The sequence below is a fragment of the Poecilia mexicana genome, unplaced genomic scaffold (assembly GCF_051168715.1).
Source record: "Poecilia mexicana isolate PSO_F unplaced genomic scaffold, ASM5116871v1 scaffold_4, whole genome shotgun sequence".
In the NCBI taxonomy this organism is placed as follows: Eukaryota; Metazoa; Chordata; class Actinopteri; order Cyprinodontiformes; family Poeciliidae; genus Poecilia; species Poecilia mexicana.
In genome coordinates this window covers 29,392,641-29,415,290 of record NW_028263373.1, presented here as the reverse complement: position 1 = coordinate 29,415,290, position 22,650 = coordinate 29,392,641, and the positions used below count along the sequence as shown (strand labels likewise).

The following is a 22,650-nucleotide window of genomic DNA, read 5'->3' as shown; positions in this document are numbered from 1 at the left end:
CAATCTAGCAGCAGTGAATAGAAGCAGCTGAAAATCACAGTTTTGCAAACATTATCAAGGCTTGATATGCACAACAGTGATGTAACTCTCAAAGGATTATGCTAAAGACACAGTTTAAGAATAACATATACAGTATTTCACAAAAACAGAAATGGTTTTTATTTTTATTTTTCAAACACAAGAACTAACTTCTTCATTTTATACTTCACAAGAACTGGAGTGTAAATCTCCTGGGAAGACGCCATGGTAACCAAAAGAGGCACATTAATTTCTAACTAATCACATAGTATTCGCCTGACACTCTGCCCAGAATGTGTCGTAAACAAGCGACAAGAACAGAACAGCCATTTTGTTCTTGTGTCTCTGAGAGGAATCTGCCGTATTACCCTAAAAAGTCATTACAAGCTAATGCTGCTGATGTGCTGGTGGGAAGTTAAAATACTGTTATATAACCCGTCACTCATGTTGCTCAGACACTAAGGAAAATAAGTCACCTGTTTATCGTGGGTAAACATGCAGGGGGAATGTTTGAAGAGGATGATGATTTATTTAGTAACACAATTTTTGGCCGTGATTCGGTGCTGAAGATGTTAACCTTTCCCCCCTCATGGAACCTTCTCCTCACAAACACCAGCAGTGGTCCGCTCCCTGTCCTGGCTGCTGACTCAGTCTGTTGTAGCGGTGCCATGAAATGTGAAGCTAAGATTACAGATGCTTCATAATCATCAGGCAAAATGTCTGATCTTTGGGTAAAGGACGGAGCGCTCACTCCATCTGTTTCTGTGCAGCTGGCCACAGAAAGGGAGAAGACCGTCCCTTTTAAAAGGATCTATTTTGTCAAGAAAACGCTCTGCGTTGTGTTTAAAAGAAATAAAGTCACTCACTGAGGATCCAGAGAACAGTTCCTAACCCCATACGTGGTATTAGTCTGTCTCCAGAGGCTGTTATTGTCGGTGTCTAAATGTTACTTACCTGCTTTGAAAAGCAGGAAGTTGTTATTCATGTCAGTACTAGGTATTGTGGTTCTCTATTGTGACGAAATATGCGCTAAATTTTCATAAATCCAGAAATATCCTCACATCTCCGGCTTTAAAACAGCCTCTCGTTTCATATTTTGCTTCCAAGTGTTGATTCCTAAATTGATTTATCCGCTTCGTCGCCCACTCGTAATTTCTGCTTTTAGCCACATCTAATGGCTTTTTCTGTCTTGGCTGCAGAGGTGTTTGAGCTCCTCTTCCTGACGTGACTCATAAGTCAACAGGCTGTTTGGCCGAGATGAGCTGTTTATAACTCTGTGGGGAGATATTTTACACAACACTACGAAGCGGATGATGAGCACAGAGGAAAGCGGGCTTCGTATTAATCGTATACAAAGAGAGTTAATCACGGCTCTCGCCGCTTGAAGTGTTGTTTTGGTCCGTAACCGTCCTTCCCGTGTGTTTGCATTCCCTCCAGGCCTCGTACCGCCCGTTCCTGCGACAGATCCTGGAGGAAGTTTTCCACCCCGACCGACCCGAATGCCCCGACATCGAACACATGTCAGGAGGGCTGACGGACCTGCTGAAGACCGGATTCAGCATGTTCATGAAGGTTAGACGCTGCGATCTGAAGGTCTGTTTGTGATGTACAAACCTTTTCAGGAACTATAGGGTCGTTGTTTTTTTCCCATCCCCTGTTTTTTCCACCACAGAAATAACAAATAAGTGGGTAGAAATTGATAAGAATAAATAATTCTGTGTTTTCCTTCTATCTCTTTTTGCTATTTGCAAAGCTAAAGCCAAAGGAAATGACATGTTAAGAAACGCCATCAAAGCTGAGGTTAGAGGATATGACACACCAGGGAATGCCCTCTGTAGGGCGTAGCTTAGAGAGAAGCTAACACAGGAAGTTACCAAGTGTTGCTTGTTGCCATTTTGTCCTGCTGACTCCTAAAGGTAGCAGGAGAAACTGACCAGCTGTATTTTGGTATTAATAAATGGAATTCATGAATTTAACTCACTGACTTTTCTTCAGCCTCATACATCAAGAACTCAGCATGGAGAACGGATAAATTCTCCACAAAATCTTAACTATATAATGACCAAAGTTAGGTTTTGGTTTTTTTCTTATATCATCTTTTGTCAAAATAATAAAAAAAAAGAGGTGGTGATATTGTCAGCAAATTGTTTCTGTCATCACTCAGTTTATCCCCCGCCTGCAGTTAATATTTTCTATTAATCTTAAATTTTGCAACAAAAGCTTTGGAGTTTCGTTTGCAAACACAACAATTTAAGCTTTGCTATTCCAGTGGGTGGAAATCTGCATCCCCAGATCAGAGCGACACTCACGCCTGAATCGGATCGTTTATTTTGCTCTGCATAATCGGCGCGGCCTTTAGAGCCACAGTATAAAAAACAAAACAAAACAAAAAAACAAACAAAAAAACAGGCGAGTTTTTGCTCTCAAAAAGGTTCTGGGAGAAAAAAATAACTTTCAGAAACCTCTTGTCAAAACACACCTTGATAAGTACTTCCCACTGTCCAAGAAGTGTCTTCCTTCCTTTACTGTAGGAACATGACCTGAGCTGAGTTCATGAATGCATTGTACAAAACAAAGTCCAGGACTAATCCCTCGTCAGGGGTCGTATTATTAAAAACGTGACACGTTCCATATTAACTCAGAAGAAAAGCACCGTGCAGGCCGGCCTTTTCACCGAGATCACACTTTATTGGACCAACAGCCACGTGTCTCCACATGGAGTCCCCAGCTGCTCCTTTTCAAAACGCTGCAGCTGAAGGGCCTCCCAGCTGAGAAAGAGCCCCGAATCGTTACTGAACGTTCACGTCTAAAGGCTCGTTTGGCCCCCCGTTGAGCTCCTGAAATAGACTGGGGATCATGTCAATGTCTGTGGTCCATTTACAAATGGGGCGTCGGGGGGTTTGCTCCACATTCAGTGACTTACGAAAGTATCAACCCCTCTTGACCTTTTTCATGTTTTTAACGTCACAACTTAAAAAAAAAACAAGGCATGTTTGATCATTTTTCAGATCCCTGCATGTAAAACTTTTAAAAACCTTCCACTTCACTCTGGTCTGCCACATTTAAATCCCAATTGAATACAGTACAGTTTGTATGTGTAACGTGAAAAAAGCTTCGTGGGTGAGAAACTCACCCAGTAAGTCAATGTCATAACCGTTCAATACTCTAATCCCTCTTTTTTTTTTAATTGTGATTATGTGATAACTCTTTTCTCTGCGGGAGAAAAGAAACCGACTACAGATGGAAACGCTGGCGAAGGCTGCCTTCTTCTACATCGTAATTATAGTTGAGGATAAAAGAAAATAAAGAACCTCGGCTTAACAATTACACAAGTGAGCAGAGCCGTGGCCTAGTTTCACACTTGTTAGAAAACTTGGCGTGAAAAGTGGCAACTCAGAGCAACCAGAGCCATAAACCTGAACTCGAGGCGCGCGCGCCCTCTTTACGCAATAAAACACCGTCGTAAAAATCCCTATTTTTACCCAAAGCGCCCGCTGCGAACACGGTTTTGTTTTGTTTTAAAATAGCAAATCTTAACCCCCCACTAATTAGATATTAGCGCGACACACACAAAAAACTCCCACTTCATAACACTGAACTTATTCAACATTAACACTAATTAATACGAAAATAAAAAAATAAAAATATATTTACATATTTACATATATTTACAATTAATTTTAATTATTTATCATTCATTTTTTTATACAAAAAAAGGATTAAAAATGTTAAATAAACCAAAAACTTTAACGGAATGGATTGAAATAACTTTTAAAGTGTTCCTGTTAGAACAACAAAGAAACCAAACCAACCAGAAACAAACGGAACAAGAAATGGATAAAATCTTAACGGACCTGGAAAAAATACCCCGGAAGAAATTACAATTTATTCTAAATGAGGCCACCAAAAAAGCACAAAAGGAGATAAAGGGTATGATCCCAAATACAACTCATACATGCAAAACCTGAACAATGAAACAAGAATAGAACCTTATATTGGGAATAACATGGAACCCACTCTAAACCCACAAAATGACCCAACACCCCTCAAACCCATTACCCTCTCGGAAGTTTTAAAGACCCCATTGAAACCAGTATTGATAACCCCTAAACCAGGGGTCCCCAAACTACGGCCCGCGGGCCGGATCCAGCCCGTCTCCACATTTGGTCCGGCTCCCTGAACAATACCAGAGAGCATTCAGATTTTTTTTTTCATTTATTATATTTTCCGGTTTATATGTGGATTTTTCTTCAACCACCAGGGGGCTCTTTAGCAGGAAGTGTGTTCTGTAAATTGTGGGGCGCATTGCTGCCATCTGTTGGACTTTTAGGGAACTGCTTGACTTATGTTATTTAATCAGTACGGCTGTCTGCTAGCGGTAGAGCAGATGAACACGTGTCTGTTATGAACGCCGCATTCCATGAAGCGATGCCTGTAAGTAGCAGCTTCTACTTGAAAACGAGCCTTTATGTTAATATATGAGAAATTAATATGTTAAAGTTACATCCCTCAGTGGAATATATACTAGTCAGTCCCAGTGACCGTTTCACTCATGGGTTTTGCCCATGTGCTTTCTGGGTAGAAACGACCCCCCCTCCCCTCCTCAACAATTTCCGGCCCCCCACCAGAGAAGGGAAAAGTTATGTGGCCCTCACAGGAAAAAGTTTGGGGACCACTGCCCTAAACCCTTGAAAACCATACACAACAATCAAGGGAATAAAAAGGAAAATTGGCACCTCATCACAAACCGACCCATAATAATTATGGGAGATTCAAACATTAACAGAATGCCCCCACCGACCAATCCCAACATCCAAATGGATTGTTATCCAGGGGCCAACTTCAGAGATGCCTATGACATCCTGAGGAGAACAAAAACCTGCAGCAAAACCAGGAAAATCATACTCTCATTTGGTATAAATAACAGAGGACAAATGAACCCACAAAAAATGCACACTCTCCTCAACACCCTCTTAAATGCAGCACGGGACACCTTCCCATTTGCAGACATTTACACCCTCTTATTAAACTACTCTGAAAAACTTAATTTCATACAAAAACAAAACCTCCAAAAGATTAACACAGTTATCACAGAGATCTCCCAAGAATTAAACCACCAAATTCTTACACCCATCCCACAAGTACATTTCCATACATCGGAAGACAAAATTCATTGGACAAGCCCAACAGCAAAACTCATCCTGGAACACTGGTGTGAGACTTTAAACTGGTAGGCCCGTATGTCTCTTGCCAACAGCAGGTTTCATACGGGCAAACTAACCTCGAAACTCCAACCAACCAACTTAATCTGGAAGAGGGAATCCTCAACCTTTCAACCATTCTTCACCTAAGAAAAAATCACATCCAACTATTATCAAAGGGCCTTACTTTCATTCCCACAGCGACTAGGATCCCTAACATAAGGGAGAGACTCAAATTCCAGATCCAAAATTATCACCGCTGACTTAAATTAGCAGATTTCTTCCAAAATAACAAGAATAATGACCAGCCCCCTCCTTTTCTACCCCCATCTCAATGGGAACCACCGATTCATAAAACCCACCCCCTCATTTTGGAGCTAATTGAGCAGGACAAAATTGCTACTAAAAAAATCCCAGTCGAACCCGAAAAAAAACAATCTTTCACAACAGGAACTGGAAGCATTAGAGGAACTGCAGAATAATAACTCTATTGTGATAAAACCAGCCGACAAGGGCTCCACAACTGTGATTATGGACAAATCTAATTACCTATGGGAAGCCAACAGACAACTGGGGGACGAAGAATACTACAAACCTCTGAAGAAACCAATCTACCTAGAAACCAAAACTTTAATACACGACCTCCTCAAAAAATTGAAGGAACAAAAATACATTAATCAAAAACAACTCTTATTCCTAACGGGCACAGACCCACCTAGACCGAGGTACTTTTACCTCCTCCCAAAAGTTCACAAGGAATCCCGCCGAATGGTCCAGACTCTTCCACATCCCAAAAGGCAGACCAATCATCTCCGACTGCAGCAGCGAATCCTACGGCTCGGCACAACTCTTAGATTTTTATTTGAACCCCCTTTCACAGAAACATCCTAGTTATTTAATAAACACAATCGACTTCCTGGAGAAAATGACCACACATACAATTTCTGAGAAAACCCTCCTTTTCACCATGGATGTTGAAAATCTTTACACAAACATAGAAACCAAAAAAGGACTGGAAGCTATAGAAGAATGCCTCAGAGAAAATCCAGATCCTGAAAGGCCCGGCCAAATTCTTCTGGAACTCCTGAAAATCAATTTGGAAAGAAACGACTTCATGTTTAACGACCACTGGTTTCTACAAATTAAGGGCACGGCAATGGGAAAACGGTTCTCACATTTATATGGCGAAATGGGAAAGGGAGGTCTTTCAAAAATGTCCGAAACTCCCAAAAGCCTACTATAGGTATTTGGATGACATTTGGGGCCTGTGGGAACACAGCCAGGAGGATTTTGAACATTTCACAGAAATCTTGAATAATCATCACACCTCTATCAAACTTAAAACTAGGGCTGAAACGATTCCTCGAATGATTCGAGTACCTCGATTACTAAAATTCCTCGAGGAAAATTTACCTGCCTCGAAGCTTCGTTAATTTATGTTTTATTAGTTAGCGCACTGTGTTCCGGCCGGGACTTCATTTGCGTTGCGCGGAGCTCTCACTTCCGCCTCTGAGTTGTTGACAAAAGCTAAGTCTCAGCGGCATAAAGTCCAATCTTCAAGATTGGCCCGTGGGGATTTTATTGATTGATGATAATGCCCGACTTTTTATCGTTTTTGGGGAACCAATAAGCATCCTTAAAATGACTGGGGGAATGCCTGGAGTACGGCAGCATTTCTCCTCCGGGGCTGCTGGTTGAAAGCGAACGGCGGGAAGAGCGCTGAGGTGAGCGGATAGACTGAACAGGGCGGGCGGCTGAGTAGCTGATGCTTACCGTGTAAATGTAGCTTTACCGACGAACCGCACAATAAATTTCATATCCCGGTCTGAAGAAACGGGTGGCGGAGCGCATCGTACATGGCTGGTAGATGAGTTTCTGAGTGTGACCAGTGAAGGTGTCGTAAATATCCCGTATTGCTTCCCCCCGTGTTCGTCCCCCGGTCTAACGGTTCGTCAGTCCGCTGGTCTATTTCCTCCCCTCCACCCCATCTTACGTTCGTTCATTCGCCCTCTCCTCCCACTCCAGGCGGCATTTCCCGTATTTTCAAACCCAAAGCGTGACAGGTTAGGTGGCAAGGTGAGTTTAATTAATCTATTAAACTCACTGAAGATGAATACATAAACTAAAAGCTGGATTGTAGACATTTTTTATAAGCATATTTGTGAGCCTGCCTCTTTGTTATTAAATTCAATATAATTTCAGATTTTTCTATAACTTTTCTTCTGGTTAACTTAGAAAGTGAGCTATTATTGTTACAGGTTAGTTTTCTAAACTACAATAAAGCAACTGTTAGGGATGCTCAAATATGAAAAATTGGACTGATATTGATATCTGATAGTAACACCGGTATTATGCCAGATTTACCAATATTTCATTTTATATTTTTTTTTTATCCGATTACTCGATTAATCGTAAGAATAATCGATAGAATACTCGATTACTAAAATATTCGTTTACAACAGCCCTACTTAAAACCATAACCAACCTACAACAAATTATCTTTCTGGATGTGATAACTTTCAAAGGCAAAAAATTCAGACAAACGGGAAAATTGGACAGCAAAATATTTTTCAAACCCACAGATTCGCATCAACTTTTACACCGGAGCAGTTTCCATCCGAGGCACACATTTCAGGGCATCCTAAAATCCCAACTGATCAGATTCAAAAGGATCTGCTCGAATGATGAGGACAGAGAGGAGGCTACAAAGATCCTCTTCCAGGCCCTCAAGAAAAGAGAGTACTCTAGGACCCTTCTCTATAAAGTAAAAAGAGAAACCCTCCATGAGGAAAACACAAACCAAAATAGGAATCTGGGAACAAAACCACACATTACTGCATTGACAGGCCCCTTCTCAGATTTTACCACGAAAAATCACAGAATTTTAAAGGAACACTTCAAACAATTACAACAAAACCTACCACTGAGTCAAAACTGGAGAGTCATCGCAGCACCCCAGAAGAATCCCAATTTACAAAACCTTCTGGTCCACTCTAAATTCACCAACAAGAACTTTTCCTACAAAGGGAAACCGAAATACCCTTACATTAGAAGCAACAGCAATAATAAATGTTGGACTCTCCAATCCGGAATTTCCCCTTTTCAAAAAAATGTGGTCTACCTAATCGGGTGTCACAAGTGCCAAAAACAGTATGTAGGAGAAACGGTCAATTCATTTCACCTAGGGCTGAAACGATTCCTCGAATGATTCGAGTACCTCGATTACTAAAATTCCTCGAGGAAAATTTACCTGCCTCGAAGCTTCGTTAATTTATGTTTTATTAGTTAGCGCACCGTGTTCCGGCCGGGACTTCATTTGCGTTGCGCGGAGCTCTCACTTCCGCCTCTTTGTTGTTGACAAAAGCTAAGTCTCAGCGGCATAAAGTCCAATCTTCAAGATTGGCCTGTGGGGATTTTATTGATTGATGATAATGCCCGACTTTTTATCGTTTTTGGGGAACCAATAAGCATCCTTAAAATGACTGTGGGAATGCCTGGAGTACGGCAGCATTTCTCCTCCGGGGCTGCTGGTTGAAAGCGAACGGCGGGAAGAGCGCTGAGGTGAGCGGATAGCCTGAACAGGGCGGGCGGCTGAGTAGCTGATGCTTACCGTGTAAATGTAGCTTTACCGACGAACCGCACAATAAATTTCATATCCCGGTCTGAAGAAACGGGTGGCGGAGCGCATCGTACATGGCTGGTAGATGAGTTTCTGAGTGTGACCAGTGAAGGTGTCGTAAATATCCCATATTGCTTCCCCCGTGTTCGTCCCCCGGTCTAACGGTTCGTCAGTCCGCTGGTCTATTTTCTCCCCTCCACCCCAACTTACTTCGTTCATTCGCCCTCTCCTCCCACTCCAGGCGGCATTTCCCGTATTTTCAAACCCAAAGCGTGACAGGTTAGGTGGCAAGGTGAGTTTAATTAATCTATTAAACTCACTGAAGATGAATACATAAACTAAAAGCTGGATTGTAGACATTTTTTATAAGCATATTTGTGAGCCTGCCTCTTTGTTATTAAATTCAATATAATTTCAGATTTTTCTATAACTTTTCTTCTGGTTAACTTAGAAAGTGAGCTATTATTGTTACAGGTTAGTTTTCTAAACTACAAAAAAGCAACTGTCAGGGATGCTCAAATATGAAAAATTGGACTGATATTGATATCTGATAGTAACACCGGTATTATGCCAAATTTACCAATATTTCATTTTAGAATTTTTTTTTATCCGATTACTCGATTAATCGTAAGAATAATCGATAGATTACTCGATTACTAAAATATTCGTTTACAACAGCCCTAATTTCACCTGCGCTTTTCTAACCACAAGTCAAACGTCAGATGTAGGAGGAAAACAGAAACAATAATAATCCAACATTTCATACAACATGGAGTTGAATCCATGAGAGGCAGACCCTTAGTTCACAACCCCAAATGGTCAAAAAGGGAAAGATGGCTACAAGAGAGAATATGGATTAAAAGATTGGAAACAAAAACACCAAAGGGCCTTAACGAAAGATGAGCTTAAAACTAAATTATTTCTTACAGATCCGAAAATCCCCCCTTCCATTTTTCCTCCCCTTGTTATTTTAGAAACAATATTTGACCTTAATCTTACCAAAAACACCCTTGACATAACCTTAACCATTCGACCTTTAACCTTACCAGAAATACTCATAACCTACCCTAGCCATCTCCACATATATTCAACCCACCCTTCCCCCCTCCAAGTTCCCTCTCTACCTTAAATTACCTTACCACAAATACTCTTGAATCCAGCCTCAACCAACTCATACATATTACACTCCTACCCCCTCCAAAAAATTTCTTTTAATCAAATTTAACCTGACCTCAACACCTACTTTGGATTTAATTCTAACCAAATTCACACTTATTCAACCCACCTCTCCTCCCCCAGAACCTCCCTCTACCTTAAAACACAGAACCCTTCTAAATAATTTTAACCTTTTACCTTACTTAATTACTCTAAATCTAACCCCAACCAAAATCATATATATTCTACACACACACACACCCTCCGGTTTTCCCTCTTTACCTTAAAATACAGAATCCTTAAACTTTATTTGACCCTTAACCTTACCCTAAATTCTTTTAATCTAACCCTAACCAAATTCATATTAATCAGTTTAACCCCACCCCTTTGGGATTTCCCTCTCTACCTTAAATACAGAATCCTTAATGAAATTTGACCTCTAACCTTATCTTAAATACTTGAAATCTAACCCTAACCAAGGCCGGACCCCGCTGTCTGAGCTCCAGCCCCGCCGACGGCCTGCGCAGCGTCTGCGTCCACAACTGTTTGTGCGCGTCTGCTGTGGCGTGTTTAGTCTCCATTAAAACAAAGTCCCTCTCTGTCCCGGGAGTCTGACTCCTACGGCTTCGCTTCGGCCGGTGCGTGTTTAAGCGTTAAAGGCTTCAGCGGAAGGTCAGACAAGTCCCGACGCACTGTTTGGACACCGGCGTTATTGATGAGAAACCGCTGGACGCGTTTGGGTCGGAGACGTCAGGAGATGAGATCATCTCAAGCTTACCAGTGAAAGGTGGATCAGCTGTGATCCAGAAGATGACAGCAGCACACAAACATGAGGGTCAGCTGCTAGAGAAGAAAGAATCTGACGAGGTTTTAGAGGGGGTGAAAAAATAATTGAAAGTCCATTAAAAGTGCCAACTTTGAATTATTTTGTAAATAATGACACTTTAATGCAAAGCTGGCATTTTTAATGGACTTTCAATGCAACTTTTAGATAAACTTTGCATTGAAAGTGTCATTATTTACCAAATGACACTTCATGACAACATTCATAAAGACTCCTTCAAGTTCATGACAGGTGTTATGTCAGCGTTATGCACACCTGTCAAAGTGTTACCCAAGTAAGTTATTCTGTGTACCATAGTTTGTATACATGCTGCACAGTTTGCCTTGATTTTATCCTAAAAAGCTCGTTGGGCTGCAATCTGAAGTCCTTTCTGCTTTCTCTGTTTGTTTTATGACCCTTCAGCTGGACAAGATGAAGTCGCTGTCGGTCCGTTTAAAAACAAAAGCAGCACACAGTAAGCAGTAAGCTCTTAAATTGATATGTGAGACTCTCCTGAAAAGCAAGACCGTGAAACACGTTTTTTTTTTTTTTTTTTTTTCCCCTCTCACGGTCCCTCCCTCCGTTTACCCCATGCAGCACACATGACTCACACCGTGTGTGTCTGTGGATGCACACAGGCGGTGTTGTGCTCTCACATGGAGCTGGCTTGATGTCGAACTGTAAAACAACACAAGCAGGATCAGCCTAAATAATATTCACTGACACCTCCTTTTTTCAGTTTTTTGTTTTTTTTTCTGTCCAAGGAACACGTTAAGCACATCCATGACATGCCTCAGCCCAGCCGCCTGCCACTTCACGTGTTCAGCCACCCTCGCTGCGGATCCAACCCCCCTGCAGCTCTGATTGCTCGGTTAGCATTCGCAGGCTCGTCCCGGCTGCCGCCAGCCAACCAATCGCGCCGCGACTTTCTGACCCAGCAGCCAATAAGGTTCCCAGAAACACCAGACCCTGGTTTGCTGCAGAAGGACTTCTTGGAAAGGGTCTGTGGGAGTTTCCTCTGCCACAGGATGGTGGGACATTTGCGTGTGTGTGTATAAGCAGGTGCTCACACCTGCCTTCATTCCCACGTGTCGGCCATCATGACACCAGTGTGAGTGTGTGTGAATGCAGCCACACAGAAAGCAAAGCGTACAGTCACGGTTAGAACCGTATCACAGGCGTCCAGCTGGGCCGTTTCCCCAGCAGCCGCACAGACAGAGCGGCAAACACGGCGAGCTGCGGAGGAAATGTGTGAGAGGGTTCCTAAAAGCAGGGGAGGATGTTTACTAAATAAAAGTGGGTCTAGAATAGGAACCTGAGTCAGCAACTTCAAACAGAGCTGTCCTGATTTCCAGGTGAGCCGTCCACGTCCCAGAGACAACCCTCTGCTCTTCCTCTTCCTGGTTGGTGGCGTCACGCCATCGGAGCTCCGCCTCGTCAAGGACACCGTCGCCGCGCTCAAACCAGGAACACAGGTCAGTGAGGCGGCAGGCGTGGAGTAACGTCAGGTTCCTGGTGGAAGTCCTTTTTTTCGGAGGCCAGTGTGTGTCCACTTTATGATTTACTACATTATTTAAGAAACAGTTGTTTTTATTTACACCATGGGTGATCGTCTACTTTCTAGAATCAAACATGAAGAACCAACATCTAGTTTTATCAGATCCCAGAGAAACCTCTACGACTTTATAAATTACAGACAACTTATTCTTATTAAACATGGGGGAACCAATATGTAGTTCTATATGTTTACCTTTTTATCTTTCTTCTGATTTGTTGTTTTGTTTGCATTTCCTTCACGTTAAGCACTTTGAACTGCCTCGTTGCTCAAAATGTGCTAACTAAATAAAATTACATCATAGCAAAATGAGGTTGGAGCGAACACACAGAGAGGGAGATCTTTCACCACTTTAATTTCTCAAGATCGTCCAGAGTCGTTCTCTCTTCTCTTCAGTTCACCTTTATTGTAGGTTTTCACAGGACATCCTTAAAAAGTCTTAAATTATTTTTTTTAAATATGTTGATCTTCAATACGTTAATCACAGTTGTTTTGTTTTGTTTTTTTTTGTCATCACATGACTATTTAATCTTGTATATTCTATGTAGTTTTATTTTCTACGGGATTTTTCTGTCAGGCATATATTTAAGTCACATGCAGACATCTTCATCTCATTAAGTGACTCCAGGCGGACGACGCTACCAGTAACTAGCTGCTAATAAACCTTTGCTACCTAGCTATTACGGGTAAGTGCGAGTTCATTGCTGGTTGCCTGTTCCGCATTTGTTTTCACTGGCGGCTCACTTCTGTTGCTAAGCCCCGGTGTATTCTGTGGACTCAAACTTTTACTCGTAGCACCTCGCATGTTAAGGCTCTAGCAGAGCCATATGCAGCAGGATGCCCTAGCCGTTCCCTGTATTTATAGCTTTGGTCTTTAATTTCACCCAAACTGGCATTAAAAAAGGTCTTAAAAGTCTCAGCTTGGACTTGCTGAAACCTGGAGTTGCCCTGTTTTAACTCTGGGAACACAGACAACCATGGAAAACTGCTGATTTTTGTGCCTGGTTGCTGCAGCACCTGTTGATGGACCATATTTGTCAGATGTCAACCTTTTTTTATTATTATTATTATTGGAAAAGTGCTGGTTTTTCAAAGAGTTTCTGATGCTGTGCACTTCAACAAGGTTCCTCGAGCTTTTGGAGGAGAAACAGGCCCACAGCAGGACACATCCTCCACCGTACTTCATTCTAGGAATGATCATGTAGGGTGGACCCACCTGGAGAGTATATTCTTGGATGCTTTGAGAATCTCCAGTGACCAAAGTCCAGGTGGAATATAGTGTTTACATTTGTGACGGAAGGAGGGAAAATACTTTTTTGCCTTTGTATAGTTGAAGTCTTATGGTTGTCATGGTGACTTGATGTTACTCTTTGTTGCAGCTCACCCGCAATCTTCTTACCTTTTTACTGGAACTGTTCCGACACCTTTGCCACCATTGATTTAGTAAAGAAATTATCATTTGCTAACAGGCGTTTGAATCTTTTTACACACGTACCAGGATCCTAACAAGTATGGATATCTCTGTAATTACACCGAATTGGTGGCGTTATTGGCTCGTTTTCAGATAATATTGATATTTTAATCGTACATGTTCTCATGCGCAAAGACTTTAGGGCGGACAAATATACCAGAAGGTGTGGGGGATAGAAAATGGCACATAGAATGTGTTGAGAATTAGAAAATACACCTAATTATACGGATTTCTGTAATATTTCTTTGTTTATCTAGAAAAAGAAGGCCAAACATGCAGTTTGTTTCAGTTTTTGCAAAGATTTGTCAAAGGCAAAGCGGTTTTGAGTATAATTTATTTCTCTAACAAGATTTAATGACCGACTGACGGTGAGGATCGTTACATTTTTCCCAGTAACGCAATAATCAGCGCTATCCCTATTCAGTTGAGGCTGAGATGAATCATCTCTTTAGCCTTGACGATTGAAGGCAAAGAACCCGACTGCATGATCGCTCATAAGTGCTGACCTAAATACGCAGGTGTCTGAGATCAGGTGTGAAGGCGAGAGAGCGCTTCCTGATCTGCCCATGTGTTGTTGCAGTCGTCACATGCCTGCCTGTTTGCTCAGGGCGATCTAAGTGCCTGATACATATGCAGTCTACACCGACACACAGAACATGCAGATGAATGCAGTTTGTCTGCTTGAGAGAACTTTAAGGAAAGGAGGGGGGGTAAAAAAAAAAGGGACATCAAGCTGGGTGATGTAGGATTTTCATAATAAAAAGGCTTTGAGAATTAACCCAGAGGCGATGAAAGGCTCGACAACGATCAAAGCCGTCCATGTTGTAATCAAGAGAAGTGAATAAAGATGAGATTATACAATAACCTGCTGGGGCCACACACACACACCCCGAACCCCTACTAGATCCGTGTGCAACACACCGCCTACACGTAAACACAAGTACGCACGGTGGCTGGTGTCTGCAGGCCAGATGTTCCCGACGGGTTTTTTTTTTTTTTTTTGGCTTCTGCAAATGTTCTTCGCTTCTGCCATAACCGCCAATTTGGGGTGCTGACCCGGAGTTAAAGCAACACTGCTGAGGAGAAACAGAGCTGCTCTGTTGTGTAAGGATAGCCCCGCCTGCCCTCATCCTGACTATACAGGACCAGGAGTGTGTGTACACACACACACATACACACACACCAACAACTGAAGCTGCTGCAGCCTTCTGCTTTATCTGCACCCGATTGGCTGCTCTGCGTCAAAATAAACACTGAGTTTTACCGGTGAAGATTAAACCGGGTCGCACAAACCCAGAATAGGTCTCATATTTTAGATTCTCAGCTTTCCTTATATTGCATGAGCTAAAGAGGAACGGTTTTTACTTATCGGCTGAAGAGCTTCTTGCCTTCTTAGGCCCTGTTCACACAGTCAGGACCGAGGCTTCTGCCTTATGCAGACGACGTGCTTTTCTTTTTCGCGTGATGAATTCCACTTTCCTTAATCTCAGTATCCACGTGGCAAATATTAAAATCTAAAAACCAAGATACTATTGGGAGTTCAATGGCAGAATCTCTAAATTTGACCGTGAGAAACTCAACATTAGACATGAACCGGCTTTTAACCCCAACCATAGAACGAGTTACGAAGATGAATTTGTATAATTGCTAATCCTGTGTGACCAAGATGCTCCGGTAAAATCCCTGCTTGACTTTGGACACAGAGAGACAGAAAATTGTTTGTACGTACGTCAAGGTTGTGATTCACTAACTACAAATCTGCGTCATGTGAAAGCTCTTTTAGTTACAAAGTGAATAAATAAAACTTTACCTTGCACTGAAATGACCTCTCTTGTTGATTCAGCGGTCGCCGTGCTTTCAGTGGTTTTTTTTCTTCGTGTTGTTAGCGCCTGTTTTGAGTGTAAGCCCCTCAACCCCCTGCAGTGTTGACAGGTGAATGTTAAAGGTCAGTGTGAGCAGTTTGCTTCTTTACATTGAAATAAAAAAAAATAAAAAAACTACTCAGCTTGAGTTGCAGGCAGTGTCCATGAATCCTAGAACTTTTTTCATACATCCTTCATCGCATGTGAAAGTCGGAATAAGCATCCTGTTCGACTTTTACATTTATGTGGTAAACGTAAAGTCGGTGTGAGGTTTCTGTCCCGAACTTTGACAAAAAAATAAAATAAAATCTTATGTCACCTACTAACAAATTACTTTTAGACCTAAAAAGTAAATGAGATGAACTATACACAAATTCAAACATTTGTTAAAAAAAAAAAAAAAAAAAAGCCAGTTTTGGTTCCCGTTGATTGTCAACGTCTCGATTCGTTAAACGGTAAGTGTTGAGTTACAAGCGTTGCCGTGTTTTAACCTCAACGATGTTTTGTTTGTTTGCTCCATCCCAGGTACTGGTTCTCTCCACCCGCTTACTAAGACCGGCAGATATCCCCGAGCTGCTCTTCAGCACCCAGAGACTGCGGCCAGATGTGGGTTTCTGAAAGGCCGGCGCGAGGAACGAGCCTCACCGGCGTATGTTTGGACAATCAGGTGTCGAGCTCAAGCAGTTAGATTTTTATACAAATGCTGAGGGATTTAAAAATAAAAAAATAAAATAAAAAAAACATTCCTGCTCTGTGCGTCAGCACACAAATCCCTGAACACAAGCCATTAAAAAAAAAACTAAAAGAAAAAAACCTAGCTGTGTTTTATGACTCGAATGCATCAGTATATTAAATCTGACAATAAAGACGTTTCCCTTCCAGACAGCGACGAGATGTGCTGCTGCTTTTTGGTTCGCATACACTGTAAATAAACCTCAGACGTTTGCGGTGTGTTAATCATGAATGTGGGGAAAGTGACGCTGCGCAGCAGCTAGGAGAACAGGCACTCCGTCAGCACCATCGCCTCGTCACGTCACGACAAACAAAAACAAAGGCACAACGTTAAACAAATCACCTGACACTGATATTTGCTCACACCTACACTGTGGATTCTCTCCTTGGTTGGTTTTATTCTCTCTGGCATGGCTGACCTCAGCTGAAGCTCAATCATTTCACCCACCTCCACACCTGCACATGGCAACAAGAGGAGGCTTTCTGGTTCACTCGGGTACATTTCAACAAATTCGGACAAGAATTTCTTGATTAACCATCTGGAGGGAGAAGGCAAAGTCGTTTCTAGTCAGGTTCTGTGAAAAGTGTCAGGAAAAAAAAAATCATCTTCTCCATCTTTGCTTCTTTGTTTAGTTTAAAGGATTAACTAGACTTTAATCCATTTGTTAAATGTCCTTAGGTCTGACTTCTATGCATTATTGTAAATTCATTAAAAAAGAAGGCAAAGTAAGATCTATAAAAAGACAATTAGAGAAGTTTCTATGCTTGGGGAGAAATTAGAAAATATTTCAAATGATTAAAGTTTTTACTTTATTAAGAGTTTTTGTTAGAGTGAAAAACCTGAAGGTTTTTGTGAAATATGACTCATCTCAAATTTTAGCTCAGGCTCCATTTATTTATTTTTTATTTTACACCACTTTTGCTGCACTTTGGTTAGACCCTGTATCTCTATAATTTTCCCTCTTCCCTTTAGCTTGTAGCTGTACGTTGTAAATAACTACTATTTACCACGTAGAATCAGTTCATAACCACTAGCTATGCACTGTAAGTTTGTAGTTTGCCCTAGCAGAAAGTCTTATGGGACACAGCGTTAAGAAATTATTCAAACTAAAAACACTTGAGACATATTGAAACATATTTTTGCTCAACCAGTATTTGTTTCTGTTTTTATCCTTTGAATAAACAAAATTTTGTTTATTATGTGCAGTCTCAAACGGTGTCAATGTCTGATATAGCCGGCCTTGGCAACTACCCAGGGCGACATCTCATCTGCGGGCGGCATGAGACCCACTCACATGGCTATTTAATAAGTACAGAGTAAATGAAGAGAAAATCTCATTAAATGTTTTACAATGTCATCAGATAGATTAAAACTATAAAATTATGCTCTAATTCTTGTATTTTAAAAACTAAGACAGAAGTGTTAATGCAAATAAATAACACATTGACACATTTATGAGAAACAAAACACCCAGGACTCGTTTATTTGAAATGAGTCTCAGAAAATTATTTTATTGAGGCACTTATAAAATAATGGATGTTTCTAAAGTAAGAGAAAATAAATATTCTTTTCCTAAAATGAGGAGTTCTGGAGTCAGTGTTTGAGTTTGTTGCCAGTTATACAGCTGAAAAGCATATGGATTTAATTATTTACAAAGTTTGATATTTTCTTTAGATCAAATTGTATTTATGACATAACCCAGCAAACCAAAAAAGTGAAAGTCTTAATGCTGTTTTAAAATAAAATGTCAGTATGGTGGTTTTTGGGAAACGACGTATTTACTGTGATACTTGTTATAAAAAGCTTCAGATCCACTGTCACAGAACATTATGTCTATTATATGACATATTCTACATCCCAATGTCTATCAGAGTGACAAACCAGAATAATGATTACAAGCCCTCCTAGGTTTAATTTAGAGCCAACAATTAATATATAAACCTGGAGAATCCCGAAATACGCAGAGAGGAAACGCAGACTATACTCAGGAAAACCTGCATAATCATCTAAACAAACAATTTGGAGGGTTTTTTTCCCCTTCAAGGCTTAAGTGATATTCATATAGATCCATAGTGATGTTTAAAATGGCTTTCATTGTGGTGTCCAGGAGGCATTCTTACTAGATGCCCGAGCCTCAACTGACTCCTCTCGACGTGGAGGAGCAGCGGCTCTACTCTGAGTCCCTCCAGGATGACCGAGCTTCTCACCCTATCTCTAAGGGAGAGCCCAGCTACCCTGCAGAGGAAACCCATTTCGGCCGCTTGTATCCGGGACCTCGTTCTTTCGGTCATGACCCAAAGCTCATAACCATAGATGAGGGTGGGAACGTAGATCGACCGGTAAATCGAGAGCTTCGCTTTTTGACTCAGCTCTCTCTTCACCACGACGGACTGGTACAGCGCCTGTTTCACTGCAGACGCTGCACCAATCCGCCTGTCGATCTCCCGCTCCCTTCTTCCCCCAAATGATAATCCGTTTATCCTCAAGGAAATGTACGAACTTCGTCCAGCTAACTGACAATGAGTGCTAGCTGTTTGCTAGCTTTCTGGCTAGCTAGGTTATATTAGCATTGAGTCGTAGAACGCAGTGAAGATGTCCGAGTGTCTGGCAGAAAAGTCCCATGAGAAACAAAATACATCAACAAAATTAAATAGTTACGTACGGAAGCGTATTGCTATCACGCAGGGGGGAAAAAAATCGAGCGCAACGTGATACTTTTTGTTAAAACGTGATACTTATCTTGTATAAACGTGATAGTTTTATGTCCAAGAAGTGGCGGTATTATGCGAGGCTAGTACAGTGGCTAACATGAATTGGTCAGGTTTCTCTTCATGTTTGGTCTACAACATGTAGAGATACGGACGCTGCTTTGCACTGTGGTTAAAACCATTAATATAGCATGCTTACTTTGAGCAGGATCCTGAACAGAACGGGACTGTACAGAAGGAGACGTCAGTCCGGTCCTCTAGCTGTGGCGGCGTTCCTGACTGTCTGGATCGAAGCTTCTGATTCGGGAAGTGGCTAAAGGGAGATTATAACGGAGGCTCAGATGTATTTGCTGAACATTTTCTGTTCAGATTTTTTTTTTTCTTTTTTTTTTTTTTTTTGGAACAGTACAATTGCTGAACAACGGCAACGGCTGTTCGTAACCAAGCAACCGAAATCAACAGAAGGCTAAATAGTGGCAAAAGACAAAACTAGATCCTGTTAAGCATTCTGCAAAATAAAAGACTTCCTCTCTCCAAAATAAATCACAAATAAAGCTTTGAATGTAATTATTTTTCACGTCACCTTTTTGTAATTATGTACAATCAATACTCATGTAAATTATACTTAACATATGACCTGACATATGACTGTAAATAAGTAACTAATCATGGAAATTATATTTAACATATAAATGTTAAGAAAGAGCACCTACCTTTCTGTTTGGATGTTGTGGCTTACAGGGATGCATCAGCTGGGATAATAATTCAACTGGGATAATAATAATTCATATATAAAACATAACCAATGTTTTATATATGAATACTTTGACCAAATGCATTTAATTATTAAATGCTGTTTATCATTGTGCTTTAAGATTTGTAACCAGTAGCAGACGTCTCACACATCATTGTGAGTTATATGCAAAAGCTGAATGGCCTCCTTTAACCGTACTGAGAAACAGTCACCTCATGATCCTGATTTATAAATCTCTACTCGGCTTGGCTCCAGCATACTTAAACTTTCTTTTACATAGATCTGTTAATTCCCATTCTTTACGTTTTAACAATATTTTTCTTTTGCATGTTCCACGTTTCCGAACTGAAAAAGGGAAGCAAGCTTTTAGTGTGATGGCTCCTTCAGCCTGGAATCAGCTCCAGTCTGAAATCAAGATGTCAAAACTGGTTCCACTGGATTTATTTGGAGCGATTCTTAAAAACAGGCAACGAGATCCTATTAATCAGTGTCACTGTTTTTAAATTGTTTTCTGCTGTTTTACACTTCTGCATATGTATTAATTAATTTTATTTTGTAACCAGGTTGCTGTGTGTTGCAGACTTCTGCCCAGGTTCCTCTTGAAAATAAGATTTGGATCTCAACGGGGTTTAAAAAATAAAATAAAAACATTTGTCGAATATTGGTCAAAGATTTTTAATATTTGTCGACAAACAAGGAGCAAAGTAGAGACACCTATCCTTTACCATATAGGTGACTTACAATAATGTCTTCTAATGAAGACAAAGATGGTAGATAAAGATTATTGTGTTGCTTGGATAAAATAAAACTCTGAACTTGAAGATATTTATAGAAATATTTTGTAGGAATATCATGTTTGTTTTTTATTTCTTCCAGTTACATAAATGCCTTCCCTGGAAAAAGATCAGACACTTTAGCCATATCCTTAGCAGACCAGAGTTTAAATCCTGCTCTACCTGGATGAACATCACAAGGTTGTTGCTGTAGCGTCCCGGTTGAAAAGATGGTCTCTCTAACTGATGGTTCACGTTTCTTTATTCAACAGCCTTTGTACATGAACACACCGTAAGAGCTACAAACATACAAATAAAATACCATTAGTAACTCTTAGTGGTTCTAACCTTTTACCTTAACCTATTAACCTTACTTTATGTAATATCATTAAATTTACAATACATGTATTTAATTAACTATAACATTTCTATATTACAAATGAACCAAAACGTATTCCAACTGCCCCAACTGTTCGACAGTTAATCAAATATTAACACCATTTCATGTCGAAACATAAACATTTACGCTCAATCTATACAATTCACTCATCAAAACACCCACCTTGTTCCCTCATCAACCGAGCACTAACTAACTGATTGTCTGGACCTTAGTTGGAGTATTCTTTAGTTATCTCCTCTCAACCGTGACTCGTACGCTCTCTTACTCTCTGCACTATGTCCAAAACAGCCAACCGTCAGTTACCGTCGGAAGTTCGTGTAGATCACTTAGCAACCTATCAATAAAGTCATTTGCAGTTGCCTTTCTCCCAAATAATCAAGTGTTTTTTGCCAGATCATCATTGTATTTTTCAGAAATGGGTTTTTTGTTTGCTTAATTAACTTTTTCCTGCCTGATGAGTACATGTACAAGTTTAGCAATAGAGATCCAGTGGGACACAATAGTAACCCATGCTGGGGGCTGACTGGCTGTAAAGTAAAACATAGCTGCCCTGATCTACCCTAACCCTGATCTGGGCTGAAATAACATAATAGGTTTGGTAATTGTAAACGCCCTCTGTCATACGGCAGATATAAGAGAGACAGTCTCATTCTAGAGCGTTTACCAATCCAATGAAGTTGGAAAAAGTTTTATTTAGCTCCTTAAAGAAGAAGGGGAGTGAGGAAATTAAAACTGATTGGAAAACATATACGAATTTTGGCAATATTGTAATTTTTATAATATTGATGTGATGTGATCTGTTCTCTGCCGTTTCTGATCGCTCCTCAGCACACGAAACACGATACACACACAGTTGGTGACAAAAAAACACTGTACATTACGTTATATAGATCAGCTAATTTATGGAAAATAAGTTCATATATTAAATGTTTTTTTAGCCCTTTTATTGCCGGTGTACAGACAGGACGAACTTGCTCCCATGGAACGGCAGTGAGAGGTTGCGCAATCCCAGGTGAGGCTCAGCTCGCTGCTGCCTCACTGGCTTCGCTTCTGAGCATTTGAATGGGAAAATGCGAAAATCCAGCGATTTTAAAGAAAAAAATCATCAGATTTGGTTAAGTTAAATGAAAAATAGGTACTTTGTAGTCCAAACCACAAGGTGAAAATAGCAATATAAATTATTTTATCATTATATATTATTTTTTTATATATTATTTTTGGGAGACAGGTGAAGCTCTGCCTCACCTGTCTCCCAAAGACAAAGGGATGCAGTGCTTTGCTACACTATCACTAGATTAACAGGTCAGGAAAAAGGTAATTAAGAAAAAAATATGGAGGGAGAGGGAAGTAGTTCAGTTATGCTAGCTTGACTTTGACAACCTTAAAGTCAAGCTAGCATAACATAGTGCATAGTGGTGTGGAATTATGTTTGAGTTCAGATAGAAAATAAAAGGTGACTTAAACACCAACTCTGACAGATTATCAGTACAACAGGTGTTTAATTAGCTAATAGCTGCAGTAGCTAATATACCACATTGATCACATTGATCACTTATTAATAATCACAAAATAAACATC

At 40.6% G+C, this 22,650-nt stretch overlaps 1 protein-coding gene across 1 annotated transcript in view; it reads left to right on the top strand.

Moving 5' to 3' along the window:
• Nucleotides 1-20,558, top strand: part of scfd2 (sec1 family domain containing 2) — a 129,040-nt gene extending 108,482 nt beyond the window's left edge. Inside the window, exons 7-9 of the mRNA XM_088005170.1 lie at nucleotides 1,456-1,590; nucleotides 12,172-12,291; nucleotides 16,230-20,558. Of these exons, the coding sequence (XP_087861296.1) occupies nucleotides 1,456-1,590; nucleotides 12,172-12,291; nucleotides 16,230-16,322 (348 nt within the window). The 3' untranslated portion in view covers nucleotides 16,323-20,558. The remainder of the gene's footprint in view (nucleotides 1-1,455; nucleotides 1,591-12,171; nucleotides 12,292-16,229) is intronic.
• Nucleotides 20,559-22,650: the final 2,092 nt, after the last annotated feature.